At 34.2% G+C, this 18,296-nt stretch overlaps 1 protein-coding gene across 3 annotated transcripts; it reads left to right on the top strand.

Annotated features, from left to right (window-relative positions):
* Window positions 1-358: 358 nt before the first annotated feature.
* LOC127072135 (tubulin-specific chaperone cofactor E-like protein) lies at window positions 359-18,010 on the top strand. Of its 3 annotated transcripts, none has more exons than XM_051012452.1 (6): window positions 362-798; window positions 9,689-10,714; window positions 10,869-11,038; window positions 11,233-11,341; window positions 11,469-11,573; window positions 17,503-18,010. In XM_051012452.1, the coding sequence occupies exons 2-6, from the start codon at window positions 9,701-9,703 to the stop codon at window positions 17,533-17,535; spliced, it is 1,431 nt and encodes a 476-aa protein (XP_050868409.1). In that variant the 5' UTR covers window positions 362-798; window positions 9,689-9,700; the 3' UTR covers window positions 17,536-18,010. The 3 variants fall into 3 exon arrangements, with proteins under 3 accessions (XP_050868490.1, XP_050868409.1, XP_050868334.1); XM_051012377.1 differs by having other exon boundaries at window positions 373-798; window positions 11,883-18,010; XM_051012533.1 differs by lacking the exons at window positions 11,469-11,573; window positions 17,503-18,010 and adding an exon at window positions 11,627-11,846 and having other exon boundaries at window positions 359-798.
* Window positions 18,011-18,296: the final 286 nt, after the last annotated feature.

The following is an 18,296-nucleotide window of genomic DNA, read 5'->3' as shown; positions in this document are numbered from 1 at the left end:
ATATCTAAATTCTAAAAGATACGAGTCTGTCTATGAGATAAAAAGTTAAACAACTTGACAAAGTGGAAGTTAGATAGTCTCTCAGATTCTATCCCAATAAAAATAAGATTTTAATTTAGTCCAGACCAGCTCGTATATCAGAATAAAAGGGTTGGGTAGATACGCTACTGCTAAAGTCGATTGCTGCTGATGCAAGAGCAAAAGAGAGAGAAATAAAAACTCTTGGACGTGAAGCTAGAGCGTCGGCGCCGTGCGCTCGATAATGCTTCCCGAGTCCTAAGAGACCTGCCTGGCATCGACTGTCGACGTTACCACCTCCACTGACAACTCCACCTCCACTAGGGAAGCTCTATTCTGACCAACCGCCACCATCAGCAGCACCGCCACCTCTACCGACGCCAGCACGGCTCAGCTGTTTCTGTTTACCAAACAAAGGAGCCAGTTCAACGGTGGACCGCGAACTGCGCGCTCGTGTTCGCGCGTCAGACGTTAGTTCCTCCTCCTTGTTGTCGTTGTCGTAACAATTTTGTGCATTTCGTGATCACATGAAAAGCTAATCGCTATCTCTCTCTCTTTCTCTCTCTCTCTCTTTCTTTTTCTTTGTGTATAAATATATATATATATATATATATATATATATATATCTTTCGAGTAAAGTATATCACGCTTTTGAAATCGCTGCTGATGCGTTCCTATCGTGCGGTCAGTGAGGAAGAAGAAGAAGAAGAAGGTTAGGAAGAAGAGGAAGAGGGGAGGAGATTTGAGGATCGAAGGGCAACCGAAGAGGAAGACATAGCAGTGAGTAGAGCAGGAATGTGTGTACTAAAAATAAAATGGTCCAGGGACAAGTCGAGCGAGTTCTTCTTGTTCTTCTTCTTCCTGCTTAGTCCTTGACCTAATTTCCAAAGTTACCTCATCTGTCCGTAACTCTTCCGTGTATTTCGAGCTGTTTGGACACATCGATGACCTCGATAATTACAGGATAGATTTTCTGGTTTAGAAAAGCAAACGTTCGAATGACACAAAGAAAATAAAACTGTAATTAAGTTTGAGATAACAATTAGATGTCTGTTAGGTTATGCTGAACGATAGAATGTCATATTGAAGTTGCTATCGACGTTACTTTGACACCTTTCTTAGGTATCAAAACACAGTTCCTATCTCATAATCAATTCTTCCAGGAAACATTGCACGATATAATAGATAGAAGTAGCTGGTTAAACTCTAGTTTGTGATCGAAGTCGCTTTAACAGGGATCGGAGAGACGGTCGACCTTAGATTGTAGACTATATGTGAGGGACGGTGAACGTGGGCTGTTTTACAGTTAGAGGAGCACTCTTTTTTTTGCATGATCGCTCACATACACACACATACACACACATGCACACACATGCACGCACGTACGCACGTACGCACGCATGCACGCATACGCACATATTTAAAGAGATATTGTACGTACGAACATTGCAACACGCACTGATTCTCGTGAATACGAACAAGAGATGAACGAGGAGAGAAGGGAAATATCGTGACAAAGTTATTTTTCGATCGGTTCTGATCGGTTTTCTCCCGGCCAGGCATCTGATTTTAGATTGCAGCTACGACGTGGAGCTGCAATTGAGAGAGAGAGAGAGAGAGAGAGAGAGAGAGAGAGATACGCTCGATCAACAAAAAACAAGGAAATCTTTTGCTCTCTTAACGCTCGATCGATCTCAATTGTCCTTTCTCTTTCTCTTTTTCTTAATCCTTTGATAAGGAATTATAGATCGTACAATTTTTTTCGTATAGATTGAAAGAAGAAGAAAAATAAATAAAAGTAAAAGACGTTGCGGATATGTACCTAGGGTAGAAAAGAAAGAAGTAGGAAAGGGATAGAGCGAAGGGTTGAGAAACAGCAGAAGAGAGAAAGGCATCGTTCGATATTCTCGACGGGAGGAAGCGTGTGCGCTTTAACAGTTTGCGCAGCGATCGGTGAGCGTGGCTCCGTTCCTCTACGTTATGTCTATGTCTCTCTCTCTCTTTCTCTGTTTCTCTCTCTCTCTCTCTCTCTCTCTCTATCTCTCTCTTTCTCTCTTAATATATTGGTATCTCTCTCTTTTACTTACTGTATCTTGTCGTATGTCACTCGTGTTTCGCTCTCCAAGTATATTACGTAATCGCGATTTACGAGCTTATCAGCTGCGAAGCGGACGGCCTCTCCATCTGTATCTATCTCTTTCTTTTTTGCTCGAAAGAAAATGCGTTTGAATTTCGCACGAATGAATACCGAGAGACAAAGAGACAATTGCGTCGTACGTATTGTGCATATACGTAGCCTCTCTCTCTTTCTCTCTCTCTCTCTTTTTCTCTCGGCCACGAGGACAGACAGGCGGAAAGAGAGAGAGAGAGAGAGAGAGAGAGAGAGAGAGAGAGAGAGAGGCAACAAGGTCGAGAGAGAAACCAAGTATATAGTCATTGTGTTCGATGTTCATCCGTTTTCTTCTTCGCCTTCGTTTTCTTTAAGACATTGATGATGATATCACGCCATTAAGTTTATTCCCGCGAATTTTCCTCGACTTTGAAATCAAAACGTTCGTTCCCTTAGTGTTAGTGTTCACTAGTTTGTTACTTAAATAATATATTAGTATTGAATAATTTCTTCCTTGTTTTCAATGTCTCGTTAAGTACGCCATTCGCAAGTGTTTGATATATGTGTGTATTTACGTATTATACGATGAAATTTTTCTAATTCATTAACGAACAACATTTATCAAGCTTCGGGAAAATAAAAAAAAATTGCATATTTTTGTCGAGAACGAAGGTTTTGATAATTCAAGTACAAAGCTCAAGGATAAAACAATTCCGTTTTATAGGTGCTTTTAACGAGTAGTTCTATGATATACGAGTCATCTTATTTTTGTCTTCCAAGATGAACATGAATATGAAGATGAACGGCTTGCTTTTATTCCTGACAAAAAAAAAATGATAAGAATAAAGTTGCCTTTTGAACGGAATTAGTTTACGAAGTTCGATGATACATCTCCAACAGGTTTTTTTCATAGTCATCCGGAGTCTGATCCTTTATGCCAGTTTCTCCTTTAGTGAGGCGTACAATGTACCGATAATAACTCCTGAACGTAGTCTAATCTCCTATTTGTCGACGATTCTGTTAGATTCCCGAAACAGACCGCAACGACGTTGATTGGGTTACGTATTCGGTTAGATGGAAATTCTGTTTAGACGCACGAAAGACGGAGAGTTAACGTTTACAGGAGGTATTTAGCACGTTGTTACTAAAAATATACGCCGTTCCGGCCAGTATCGTGACATTATGCGAGTCTTCGATCGTCAAGTGGGAGTGAACGTTTGTTTCTTTCATTTCTAAGTTTATGCTAATCCTAAAGACGATCATGCGAATGCGTATTTTCTTCTACTTCTATTCCTTATTTGAGTCTAAATTATTCATGATGTTCGACCGTGAGAGGATACGTAGATACATTTTATTCGTTTCGATATACGCATGTATGCGTATTTAACATATCGATTATTTAAAACGCATATATCATTTATCATTTGTCTATGTAAATAGTGTGATAAATAATTTTATTTATGCGCTAACTTGATGTATTTATGGATGTATGACAGAGAAAAGAAAAAAAAAATTTATAGACCACGGGTGTAGAGTTTAATTTTTAAATATTAGTACGTATATTTGTACATCAACATTTTTCGTGACAAGAAAAATGAAAAAGAAAATGAAGTAATTTTTATTCTTACCAATATCAATTTTACACTTATCTAAATAAATAAAATCCTGCCAATCAACTTCTTTCAAATAAAAACCAATAAATAATTCTTATTTTACTATTGAACACTGTTCAATAGTAAATCCGAAATGGAACGTTATCGATCGATTGTGACATTGCGATATAAATAATATACGGAGTATACGACTTTTATATCGTCACAGCTTCTACCAGATAACGATCGACGTCGTACCGTGTCGAAAGTACAGGTTCGATAAGAATTCTTGATAAAAATCGTGATTCTTTATCATCGTTCGTTCCGTCGTATGATTTTATTTGTTTTCTGTTTTCTTTTTTTTTCACTATGTAATTTTAATTAAAAATCGATAATTTCGCGTGTCTATTTCGCTGTGCCAACATTATTATTATCGACTTCGTTGAATTAGAAATTCTGAATGAATCAACTATAATTAGCAGAAGTGTAATATTGTCAATTTAGTCCAGTCCAAGTTTAAAGAGCGATTCTCTCGAATATAGACCCGCTCGTCCTAGTTTCACTTTTGACTTCTTGTAACTCTTTCGTTTATCACGTACGAACTTTTCGTTTGAAACTATAATTAAAAAATGAACAAACGATATCTGTCAATATTTTTTAAATTGTTTCTCATTCGATTAACGGGCTTAGTTGATAGAGGTATATATAATTGCTTTCTATGATAGATAATAAAAATATAAAAACGAATTAACGAAACGGTTAAGGCGTTAGTATATCACAAACTTAACGATCGAATTTGACACATTCTTCCTCTTGTTTTTTATCCTACAAAAAGTAGGCGACATTCTTACGATCGTATTATTCCGTTCATAAAGAAATCCCACAGAGATTATTAGAATGTACTAAAATGACAGTGAAAGTTGTCTGCCAAAGTTGTTGTAAGCATCGAAGTCTCGTGCAATGCTTGTGTAACCTTTAAATCACGGCATCTTAGAAACTCTCGAGCGTGACCGTCGTAGTTGTCATCTTGCTCAAGAATCCTATAAATTTCTTCTCTATCAATCTTAAAACGGTAGGAACTTTTGGTTTCTTCGGATAAACGAATGGAAACGAGAAATCACGCGATTTACGTTTGAAAATTGCATTGAAATATTTTATTTGCCTCTCTATATCTTTCTCTCTATTTGCAAAGAACACGAAATACTACAAATCTCTGTGGATTGCATGTGCCATAGTTCGAGCAACTTTCATTTTCAAAAGATTTTTATCCTGAAACCATGCGGTTATTAGCGTCATCAGACTCTTCCTTTTTTACGTAAGATACAGTTCGTTGGTTTCGTCTACAAAATGATAAAAAAAGACAACGAATCTTTTCACGAAATAATCGGAATTGATGTTCGTTCTATCGAGAAAACACATGGATAAAGTTCGAGTCTCTAGATAACTCTTACTTATAAGAATATAATTATCTCTTCTTTTTTCTTCTCTTTTTTTTACACTTCGTGTGTTCTATTTGAAACTCTCTTAAAATCGGGAAACGTGTGGTCGTCGGTGAAAGTCGGACATTGATAATTATTCTGTTCTTTCTTTCTAACTGCAATCCTCAGTGTTTTAAAACGGAAACCAATAACGACTAACGTTAAAGGTCCTTTCATTTGAAATTAACGATTCGTACACGCGGTGTATTCGTTAAAATGTGTCGATAGTGCAACGAGCCGGTAGGAGTTGAATAGTAATGCATTTTTGTTTAGGAACGATGCAACGAGGCGAATATACGTGTATGTGCGCGCGTATGCTGCGCCTCGTTCTGCTAGGCTTGGCTAGTTAGAAGCAGCATGGAGAGAGATACAACGCGGCCATCGTAGAATGGCAGAGCCGTAAAGCCGGAGCAGAGAAAGTTAATTTCGCATGGCCGTTGAACCGATATCGCGATTACGTAGGGGAGTCGAGAGAAGTAACACATTGACGGTTATAGCGAGTTTAGCGAGTCTAGTTGCTGCTTGCATTAATATCTACAAAATGATCATTTGTTAATTTGATCGACTGATGAATAGTAATACGATATATATATGTGTGTGTGTGTAACCAATGAAGCATCATGTCATTACATATAAATACTCGGCGATAATTAGATAAAATAAATATCGTTTAATCGAGATTTATCGATAGAAAAATATGAACTATCTTTCTTTTTTAACTACTTATGGATCTTATTGAATTTCATGATTTACGATATGAAAGTTTGAATTTTTTTTCTATTCATGCTAAACTGTATAATATTTTGTGATCGTATGAAGCGGAAGACATGATGATAAGATTGCGCACGTCGAAGAACAGATGCGAAACTTTCCTTGGATTCATATCGCATTGGTGAATTTTCAAATAATCCGCCTTTCAAATATAGTGATATTGAAGTCCCGAGTCGATCCAATAATATTAAACGATCAGAGAGAGAACGTTTCAAATACCGCAATCTTCCCGATATCTTCTCCTTATTCGTACAATTTTAAAAGAACGGTGTCATATGTTATTCGACGAGATAATTAAATCACGGTTTATATCGTTATTTTGTGAAATACGTCGTCCTAATACATCGACCTTTGATAACGGTTCTCCTATTCTCTCGAACAAAATAGATTTCAAGACGGGCAAGTGAAAAATGACACGATTCGTTCGTGGAACACTCGGCGTTGCGTGATTTCAAACAGCAGCCGGTACAAATGAGAGCATAAATACTCGGAACGTAGTGCGAGCAACGATTTACACGTCGTTCAAACGTTCAATTTGATTCTACGGAAGGAAAAACGAAAGAAAAATGAAAGGAAAACACGAGAAAGAACACTTCAAAAAGCAAAGCTAAGACGTTCGTCATGATCGCTTGTAGTTCTTTGGAAATCTATACTTTCGAGAAAAAATTCTTTTAGATATGTGTGTGTATGGGATGTTTCATTGAGTACTTGAATTATCTTCGTTATTTTAAATGATACAAAACAATGTTTCGAGAAATCCTAATTTGATTTAAACATAGAGAGCAACAGTTCGATGAACGGAAAGTGTTACTTTTTGTGAAGATCATCGATATTTTTTTGTATATAGTTATTGTTTCGAATAGAAAGCTAAATGAGAAATAATAATAGTCGAAATTTTAGCATTCGGAGAAATCTCTAGAAACGATCAACGCTATATGACGAAATGTACGTTGAAGTTTCGTTAGCAGCAGTAGCAATAAAGCTATCCTTCCGAGACGATGCGTAATCAAAACGACTAATTAATATTTATCGATCGTAAGATATGTCTTAGCAACTTAGCTGAAAGGAATTACGTGTAAATGAAAATTAGTATATATGTATTTATTATATACATTTTATACTCGCTATACATATGTGCATAGATATAATCGTTCAAGAACAATCTGGAAAGTATCGCTAAATATAAATCACTCGATGCAATCGACGCAGAAAAATAGAAAATGATCGCACTTATGATATTTTTCTCTTTAAACTTTATTTTACTTAACTTTTATGTCTCTACTCTTACGTATATGGTTACTATCTCTTATTATTTGTATTTAATTTAAAAATATTATTTTATTCCATTTTTTGTTAATTCTTAAATTTTATGCTTGACATTATTTACATTTCTTATCAACTTTAATTCTTTGCATATATTCAGTTTTAATTCGTATTTTCTAATCATTTCATTCTTATTTGTCTAATAATTTCATATAGATAAATATATCTCTCTTTCTCTTTTTTCTCGTTCACCTCGCAGAAAGAGATATATCGATTTTCTATAAATTTTCTCAAAGGGAAAGAAAGGTAAGATTCACGTGTTTCGTACTCCACGATACTCACACTCTATGCATCGTTTCGATGCGGGTTGTCTAGTTAAAAAGAAAAAAGAGAGAAAGAGATAAAAGATTTTCTCGCGTGGGCGAATGGCGTACCTTCGTTCTGAGCTCTCTGACGATGTCGGAAACCGGTACCCGTTTCTCTCGAGAGCTGTGCAAAAAGACAATGGAGTGACCTTAGGAGCTCGAATATGGTCAAACCAGATTTTACATCTTTGCCGTTGCCCTCGAGGGTACACGCCTGGACCACAGAACTTTTCTTTTTGTTGATATGTCGTTTCTGTCAGGGTCATTTCTCATCGTCTATGCAACAATGTATTATAAATATTCGTTCCTATATAATCTGAAGTTAAAATAGTTTCGGTTAAAGTTCATTTCGTCAGACATGTATGAGATTTCATCTAATTTCTACTTAGTTCTAATTAATCTACATTGATCTTTCATTTATCCATTTACTAATTGAAAATATTAATCACGTAATCGAAACATGAAGGGTAAGAAAAGGATAATATCAAATCAGTATTTTACACTGGACTTTTTTTTGTTAATCTTTTAGTGATATTTTACGGATTACACACACAATCACATTATATTTAATATAAAATTTGTAATATATCATTTTTAATATCCTTTGCGATTCGTTTCAAAACAGAAATATGGTATATAGTAGAAATATGATATATAGTCTTCATAACTTAGCATTGGAATGTGAATTAGGGTTAATGCATTGTCTCGAGAAGAATGTTAACTCGATTTTATTGTGGGATTCATCTATTTCGGTCTGTCATGAGATTCAGCTGTATGAAAGAAATTCAGAAATGAAATTGCAGCTATCCGCGACACATACATACATACATACATACATACCTACATACATACATACATACATACATACATACATACATACATACATACATATATATATATATATATATATATATACGCGTAAATCGCGTTAAAAGTAAATTAATTATCGCTGGAAATGTACTTGTTCATTCCTGTTAATGAAAGAGATGGCAAATAAAAATGCAACTCTTTTCATTGGAAGGACTACATAGTATGAATCACCGAATCAAGGGCAAGTTCAGGTATCCTTGATAGCAAATAAAGATGATTCATAATTTTAAAAACATCCTAAAGATGTATAATTTAACGAATAATGAAGATATATCTTAATCATTTATTTGTTTAACTATTAATATCTTTTATAATGTGGAAAAATACTTAAGATAATAATACGAATCACTCGCGAAGTTATCGATCAACCAATGGCGTCATCTTACTCTTCAAGGCTAACTTATACAACAACGATAATCAGAAATACTTTGTTAGTGTTTACAAAAAAAAAAAAAAAAAAATAAATATTATCTTTTCTTACCTATCCATTCGATAACGTTATAACGTGTTAGTAAGACGATCTATACAGATGTTTTCTTGCTTTGGTAAATTCCTTTGTTAGGTTTGTCTTTTCGAATTTTGTTTTACTTGGTTCGATCGATGTCGTCATCGTCACAAATGGATTTTGTCTTCGACACCTACCTCGTTCGTTTAATCCTTTCAACGCATCTTTTGATTTTCTTACGTCAGGTCACGCATAAAACGTTTCTAAAAGCGTACCTTATATTTACATTTACTTCCTGTATTTGTATGTAATAAGGAAGCTTCTCCAAGAAAAATGGATTATAAAACATATTAAAATGAAAATAAACATTCAATGCTTGACAGTAGGCTTTTATGTCTATTATTCTATGTCTAGAAAAAATTTTGCTTAACTTCGCATTGCACTTAATTCGATCGGATCATCCTTATTTGATCTACAATAAAAATTGTGTATTTTGTTATTACCAAGTTATAATAAATGGTTTCCAAATTGTGAAAGGATTTAAAGAAACGTCTATTAAATTTTCTAATTTCATTAGAATAAAATGTATATGTATGAAAACAGTACATTTCTTTTACAAAAAAAAAGATATTACCTCGATACCTCTTCGATAAATTTGAAAAGCATGAATTCAAATTGGACGATTCTTGTTCTTTATCCATTTTTCTTTGTTTCTCTCTTGAACGTCTTATCGAAAGAATCTGAACTAAAAACATGTCTTTTTGGGCTTCTTTCAGAATGTTGTAAGAATGCCGTCGCTGTTGGAAGCCTTAGAGCTCAAGTACGGTAGCTCGACAACAGAATGCTCGTTGACGGACGACGAAGGAGAATCTGGCTCACCGAAAGCAGCTCTTTCAGTCAGCATCTTCATTCCAAAAAAATCACCACGTCACACGGTACCGGCATTGTTGGTCCTGCAGGATTGCGATATCGAGTGTGCCGGTAATGATGATGAAAAACTACGTAACAAGTGTAAAAATGTTGAGGAATTGGATCTGGCACAGAACAAACTCTCGCAATGGACCGAGGTCTTTGGTATACTTCAACACATGCCCAAGATCAAGTTCGTTAATCTTAGCTTCAACTGTCTCGCCGAGGTGTTGGAGATCAAGCATGGCAACTACGATCTACTAAGGAATCTTGTATTGAACGGCACCAGAGTCTCCTGGTCGACGGTTCAAGGCTTGATACGTTTGCTACGTAATCTTGAAGAACTTCATTTGTCCTTGAACGAGTATAAAACTGTCGATTTAGATTATCGAAAGGTAGAGAACGTCAACAGATCGTTAAAGAAGTTACACTTCACTGGCAATCCAGTTGAAGTTTGGAACGAGATATCGAAGTTAGGCTACGTTTTCCCGAATCTGGAAAGTCTCGTTTTAGCCGAATGTCCAATTAGGTCTCTTGGACTTGAAGAAAATCGTAATTTACCTAATGATCGTGAAGATCTTCGAAGGCAAAATGAGGATTCGGAAAATTGTACGCAAGATAACGAGAATATGAATAACGTCGATGTCGAAGGACGTACGTCGGTTGACGAGACGGGCAAACACATTATTACGGAGAACAAAGTCAGCTACGATAGGTCGGAATCGGAATCAGAGTCCAGTGGTAATAAGGTCCCATCACCTCACGATCCTTTCAGAATGCTTAGGTTCTTAAATATGAATGGAACATTGTTGGGAACTTGGGACGAAGTCGAAAGACTTTCGAGATTTCCTGCATTGAAATCTTTAAGAATTCACAGCTGTCCCTTATTCGAAGTAAGTAACACCTGGGAATGATCATTCTTTTTTTTCTTTTTTTCTTCGGTCTTCATTCTTTTCTTCTGATTTTATCACAGAAGATAACTATCCGTAGGAACAGATAAACGAGTTAAATATCTTTTATTCTCTATTTTCTTTGTTTATCTCACAGAGTCCTCGAGAATACACGGAACACGAAAGACGTCAGTTGTTAATAGCAAGGCTTCCCAATGTCGAGACTTTGAATGGCGGTGGAGTGATCTCGTCTCAAGAACGCGAGGACGCTGAAAGAGCCTTTATTCGTTACTACATGGACAAACCGGAAGCTGATAGACCAGAAAGGTAACTTTAAATTTAATTTATATAGAATAGAGTAAAGATCGATTCACCAGCAGTCTGTCCTTCGATGATCTAAATTCTATCTGTTAAACTCATTGATTAATTTGTAATTGTTTTTGACATGCGTATGCATACTTTGTAATGTGTCCTCTTCTCTTTGTAAATGAAATAATGAAATTGTAAAAATCGATTTTCAGGTATTCTGAGCTTGTGGCTATTCATGGGAAATTGGATCCCCTAGTACACGTTGACCTAACACCAGAGAAGAGGGTCAAGGTGACATTCACTTACGGAGATCTCGTCGAGGTAATTTTAAGTATTTAATTACTTATTTGCTTGTTGTCATGAAGTCATTTCAAACTACATATTTATTATCTTTTAATAAATAATCAACAATGAAGTTGATTAAATACGTCTAAATTATTTTTTTTAGGTACGATCGGTAGATGTATATAGAACAGTTTTCGAATTAAAAACGAAACTGGAATCGATGGTGAAAATACCAGCGAATAGAATGAGACTCTTCTACGTCGATCAAGTGAGTCCACTTTTTTTTACTAACTAATACGAACGTTGTTGTTTGTTTTCCAGAACTTTTGGTTCCTCGAACGGTGCCTTAATAAATGTGAAATAACGACCTAAGAATCCTTCCACGAATCCGCTGAATCTTTCCTTTGTCCTAAATGATCATCATTCGAATCCTTTTTATCAATTTCCTATTCACAGTATTGATGCATTCGAGGTAAACACGAATGAAACAAGTTTTAAAGCTTTAATAGAGTATAACGAAGATGAATTTATATAATAATAATAATTATTATTGTTATTATTATTTATCGCATCACAGGTGATGAAGGGACACCATGGACCAGAGGAGATGTTGTATCCTAATAAACAACTCTATCGGTACAACATCAGTAATGGTGACGAGATCATAATAGATAGCAAGTTGAATCGATGCGCATCAGCACCGTCGAGTACGTCTTCCATACGATCCTGAGAAAAGTCCACTCAAGATTTGGAAACTTCCTAAACACTCGATCATTTTCTTCGGTACATCGATCTTCGTAAATCGACATGATCAACATGAAAAAGAACGAAAAGAAAGACGATCGAAAGAGTTTTTTTCCGTATAAGGATAATAATCGACCGATCGTCGATTCGTCGAGATCGAGAGTCCACTAAAGTTTCTTATCCTGGGAACTCGAATTCGATGAGAAAATGAGATAATATAATGATTAAAAACAATAATAATTTTTGAAGGAAAAAAAGAGAGTTGATAATGAAAACGAAATTCGTCATTACACTCTCATTGTTTTTAACGAAAATAGGAAAAAGAAGAAGAAGGAACAGAAAATGAAGAAGGAGATAAAGTACATGATAATCTTGACAGCTAAAACGCGATACCATATCGACCATAATTTCATTATATATTCACGAATTCACGAAACGTTGCTAAGTACGTACAGCCACAAATAATTAAAGAATATTACAAGGACAAGGATGATACGTATGAAGCTCTTTAAAAGCATTTTCAGAAGGAAACAAACTACTTTTTATGCTTCGCATATAATTTTTCATGATTTATCGTCTTATAACACGGTTGAATGAACAACCGATACTACTAGCTATAATTACTAACGTTATAACAGATACAAATAAAATTCATAAATAAAATCAAACACACGACTCTGAACAATTTACGTTTAATAGAATCTTCTCTCATAAAAATTCGACTCGATGATGATTTTCGTTATTGCGAACAGAGCAAGTTTGAAAATCGAGAGCGATAACTATCATATTGCTTCCATTCTTTCATTAGCAAATTGAATTTACGACGTACATAAGTAACGTCGATGAGAAGCAACGTGCATGATTGGACGACAAACGTAATTGATATTGCATTTAAGAAGAGAATTTTATGCTGCGTCTATTGTCGACGAGAAGTCTGTATATATCGATATATCATCATCGATAGAATTCGTGCAAGATGTGTTACGTATTTAAAAAAAAGAAACGAAAACTATGCTTTATACGACTCTTTTTATTTAAAAGCTATAAGAAAGAAATGATTTATGTGCTAGTTCCTTTGCACGTTAAATCGATGAAAGACAAACGTAATGATAATAATAAGATCCAACGATAAATCCGTATGGTTCTGATATAAAAGCAAAAATCCAATATATGAACTGGTAATTATGAAAGTGGTTTAAGTAAAAAATGAAAAAAATAACATTACTTTATTGCGCAATTCATATGACAATGGTCTAATTATATGAATTACTCAATAAACTAATTTGCTCAAAGTTTCTACTTATAGTTAGACGACCTTCATAATAACGGACTCATATGAAGAAAAGAGAAACACACACACATTTACATATATATATATATATATACCGTGCCAAAAAACAGGGTCTTCAATCGATTTCTCGGTCGTTGAAAATATCTTAACGACGGACCTATTTTCTTGCGTTGAATTATTTTAATCTTTCGATCTTTGTGAATAAATCCAATTTCCAATTACAATTTCTTACTTGATAATAACTTATTCAGTTAATAAAGTCGAAACATTTTATACATATGCAAAAAGATAACAGAATGAATTAAAAAAAAAGAAATGTAATATTTAATTTGTTTATAATGAACGACTGTAAATTCGTTTATTCTTTCTATATTATTATATCTAAATACCGAAAACCTTCTCTTATTTCTTTCTACTGTATGCACACTCACGCGTGCACGCACACATACACACACACAGATATATCTATTTATCTATTAGTATATTTGCTCATATTCTATATTTATACATTTCTCCTGGAAACCTTATACATGTCTTCTTAAAATGATTTCAATATTTCTTTCTTTTACGTCAAGTAGATCATTAATTGTATATTGGGCTCGTAATTCTCATTATTTCCTAAAGAGACAAAGATACGTTTATCTGCTTCTTCTAGTAAACCATCGTCAACCTATCACATGGCTCTCGATTAAATCTGTCGATCTTACTCTCACTTATACGAGCTTGTAGAAAAGCTTACATACAAGTTTCAAGTATGAAACTTTCTAACAAAAGTTTAGCCATTAATAATTTAACTGAAATTTAAGCATAACTAACATTTCAAACTAAAGCAACTTTTAATGTTTTTTAATCGATCCTCTTAACACGTTACTTTTTCTTATACGTTTGTTAAGAATCTTTGCACGATAGTGAAGATTAATGGATATGTATGTATGAAAAAATTTGGTCTATTTAGACAGACCTTAGATAAAAGAGAGAGAGAGAGAGAGAGAGAGAGAGAGAGAGAGAGAGAGAGAGAATGTTGCGTGCTTATAAAATGTTGCGCATAAATGTAATAATGTTATTTTTACAGGCTCAAGCAATGTTAGTAGAGTATCTTGTAGAATCGTTCGTTAATGTTTTATAAAGAGGTCGATGAGCGTTGTTTATAAGTTGTGACTTGCGCGTTATTAATAATTAATAGATCAACGTCGAAATTAGAAAATCTCAATCATTCGTTTGTCCGGGACGAACTTTGAAGAGTCACTTAGTGCCTATCTTCTTAACGAGCTTTTCTGCTCGGATATTTGTATCACTGCCTTGTAAATACCGTTGATATACGGTAATCCGGATTGGCAAGGCACTGTATATAATTAAAAATCAAAAAAAATAAAAAAATAAAAAAGGAATAAAAAAAATAAAAAAGAAATTAAAAAATAACAAAAGATGAAGAAATGACAAGCGATTAGTATTTTCACAACAACAAAAGGAAAGGAGAAAAATTCTGTCGGTCTATCATACCTGCAATTGTGAGCCCCGTTCAATCACGTACTATCAAATTGATGATAAGAATGAAAAAAATCAAGAAAAGACAGATGGATGATGACTGCAAAAGTTATTAGATTCTGATTTCAAAATTTCGTACGATGTTTTGATTCAACAATTGTATATATGTATGTATGTATGTATGTATGTATACATGATCGTACGAAATTGGAAAAGAATCGGGACGTACGATTTTCTGCAGATAGGAATCGTATGAGAAAATATTATTTTTGTTTTCGCTGTTATTTAACGATCGTTGCATAAGATTATTGTTTTTTTCTTTTTAATTTAATTCGATGAGGGTTTCAATGTCATTTAGGCCTAAAAAAGAATATTATCGTATTGGAAAACGATTGAAAATGAATTTTATCGGTGATTGTCATCTACTGCGGAAAATCGGAACGATCGAAATCAAAGTAGACGAACACTGTGATCTAGCGCGCTATATACGTGTCTAATCTCGGATCGGGATACTCATCTCATTCTCATTTTATAAAACACGATCATTTTTTTTGTGCTGGCGCAAATGTACGTACTAACAAAATAAATCGTTTACATTATACGTACCGACTCTCAATGATTGTCATATATATTATCCTTGAATGTAACTTGTGCTTCTTCATCGACTTTTCCTTAGTTGAATGTTACTACGATGACGTCTGAATATTAAACATTACATCTGACGAGAGATAATATTTTATACTTCGTTAATAATATCGCTTAAAAACTTTATCCATTGATAAAAGAAACTTTACAGTTACCTATAATAATAAGTTGCACTTTTTTTGGACCAAGATAAACAATATTGCATAAAAGAAATTTTGCATATGCAAAATTAGTAGTTAGGTAAACTTAACTAATAAATAATAAGCGATATACTGAAGAATTTTATATACATATTTGTAAAGGAGAATTATTCCTAAAATTGAAATACAAAAAAGTAATAGTTGTAGACTGAAGGTAAGCATTCATGTTAGTAAGACGAAAAAATTAACTTCAGTTTACAAAAAAGCTTCAAATTAATACAATTAACAAATATTATTAAAATATTTGAGATGTTTGGGGATTACCACAGAGATGGCCTCTTTTGCCAGAGTAGTCGTATCAAATACCAAACATCAAGCATTGACAAGAGATGATTGCTGTAACTAGTTCTCATAGGGTACTCAACACTGATATATCTTATATCTGTACATGCCACATCCGGGCAATTGCATCAACTTAGAGGCTAAACTAATATAGCACAACAGTAGTATCTGATTCAGAATGAGCGGTTACAAGTAGTGTCTAATCCTAGGTTAAGATCGGCTAATTTTGAACTATAGAAGACAACGGGAAACCACTCTAGTAATCAATAGCAGAGAAATTAATAGAAGAAGAAATTGTAGAGAAGAAATAGCGAGGAATCAATTATCAACAGCTCCTAGTTCCGAGCAGTCTTTTTATAGACAAACGTACAAAAAATATTTCAGCTTAAAATAATGAAGTCATAGCCACATGGAACGTAAGAAGCCTGTTTGAAAGAAGCCTGTTTGAAACGAAATCGTCAAACTAGATAACTTGACGAAGGAAATATTGAAGCTGAAAATGCAGATCCTAGAAATTAGTAAATACAGAAGAAGTCTGTTCTATTCTGAGAATAATACCCAGGACTGATATCATTGAAATGAAACAGATATTTCGTCACCTTCAAACTTACGAAATGTGTCAGGAATTTTACATTTATCTTGGATAGATTTATGCTATTGCAAAAAAGCGGATATCCATTTGACATAAACATGTCACAAATACGGCAACAATAGAGAAAAGTACTATGAAGAAGTCAAGAAATTTTTTACATCCATCGAGGACAATGTCAAATCTATTATGAAGAATGATATAACTTTCATCATAGAAAATTTCAACGCTAAAATCGGATAAAGAAGACGAATGGATATTGTGAGACACTATGAATTAAGGAAATGCAACAATAGAGACAACAAGTTTTACCAATTTTGTGAAGAAATGGAAATGGAGATATTCAACACCGATTTCAAATACCTACCTAAATAACGATTATACGCATAGAAATCAACTTTTGATGATTCGAAAGGGCCAACTCAGATTAGGAACCAAATCGAGTACATCCTAATGAATAAGCGATTCAAAAATTTGTCAAAAGACTCGAATTCAAATATTGATTGAGACCATAATTACTAAGAGTACTATGTGTCGAAATTGTTTGAAAATTGTAGGTTGTAGTCGTATGAAATTAACACCCACAAGAGTCCCGAAATTTTTAAATTATAGATGTTTAAAACGTTTTAATAGCAAATTATTATAATATATTTTGCATTATAATAGCAAGAAACAGGAAAACGTTGGTCCTGATGGAATTCCGATGGAAATTATAAAACTAATAAACAAGGACAATATCGATCTCGTCAAACTATTTAATATAGATCGGGAGAAATTTCAAAAATTTTATTAAAATTAACCTTTGTAGTTCTTCCAAAAAAATTTAATCCAAAGAACTGCAATAATCATCGTCTGATTTATCCTACGCTAAACCTTATGCTAAAACCTTTCTCCTCATAATCCATGTCAGAATAAGATCGAAATGCGAATTGGATCTAGATGACTCTTAATGTGATTTTAGGAATGTCTGGCATGCACGAAGCTCTCTATTTGACGTCAATATTCTCTTACAAAAATGTCATCATCAACGTAGAAATATATTCGCATGCTTCGTTGACTATGAGAAGGCATTTGACGAGAAGACAAAGCCCAGTACCCAAAACTAATCAATCTTTGTAATAGGTGGGCGTGGATAGCAGGGATACCAGGTTAATCAAAAACACGCTAATCGAAAACATCATACAGAGGTGAAAATGAGAATGAAATTGAAAGACAGCAGAATTAGAGATATAGAGAGAAATCCAACAACAATGTATTCCGTTTCCTTTACTATTCAATCTATATATCGACCGTTTTTTCAAGTAGACACTGCTATCTTGCTACAACTCGATAGGAAACAAATCGGACGGGAAAACAGCTTCGAATACTTAGGAAGCGTTCTTTTTGAAAGTATAGATCCCGATAAGAAGATGAAATGCCGAATTGAAACTGCTTGTACTATTTTCAATAAAATGAATTTTTTTTATTAATCCTTCTTTAATAATAATATACACCTCGAACTTTTACAAAATGGTAAAATGCTATATTTGGTTCATCTTGCTATATGGCGTAGAAATATGGACTCTTCAAATGTGACTAATGAATCATTTACAAACCTTCGGATACTCAGGAGAATATCTTGAATATATTGGGTGGAAAAATAATTACTATCGAAGTTCTTCGGAGAACTCATATAAAACGAGAATCAAGCGAAAGAAAATAGCTTATTCCGGGTACATACTGAAAAGGAAAAAATATGAACTTCTCCAACTAATA

The sequence above is a fragment of the Vespula vulgaris genome, chromosome 1 (genome assembly GCF_905475345.1).
Source record: "Vespula vulgaris chromosome 1, iyVesVulg1.1, whole genome shotgun sequence".
NCBI lineage: Eukaryota > Metazoa > Arthropoda > Insecta > Hymenoptera > Vespidae > Vespula > Vespula vulgaris.
This window is presented reverse-complemented; position numbering and strand designations above follow the sequence as displayed.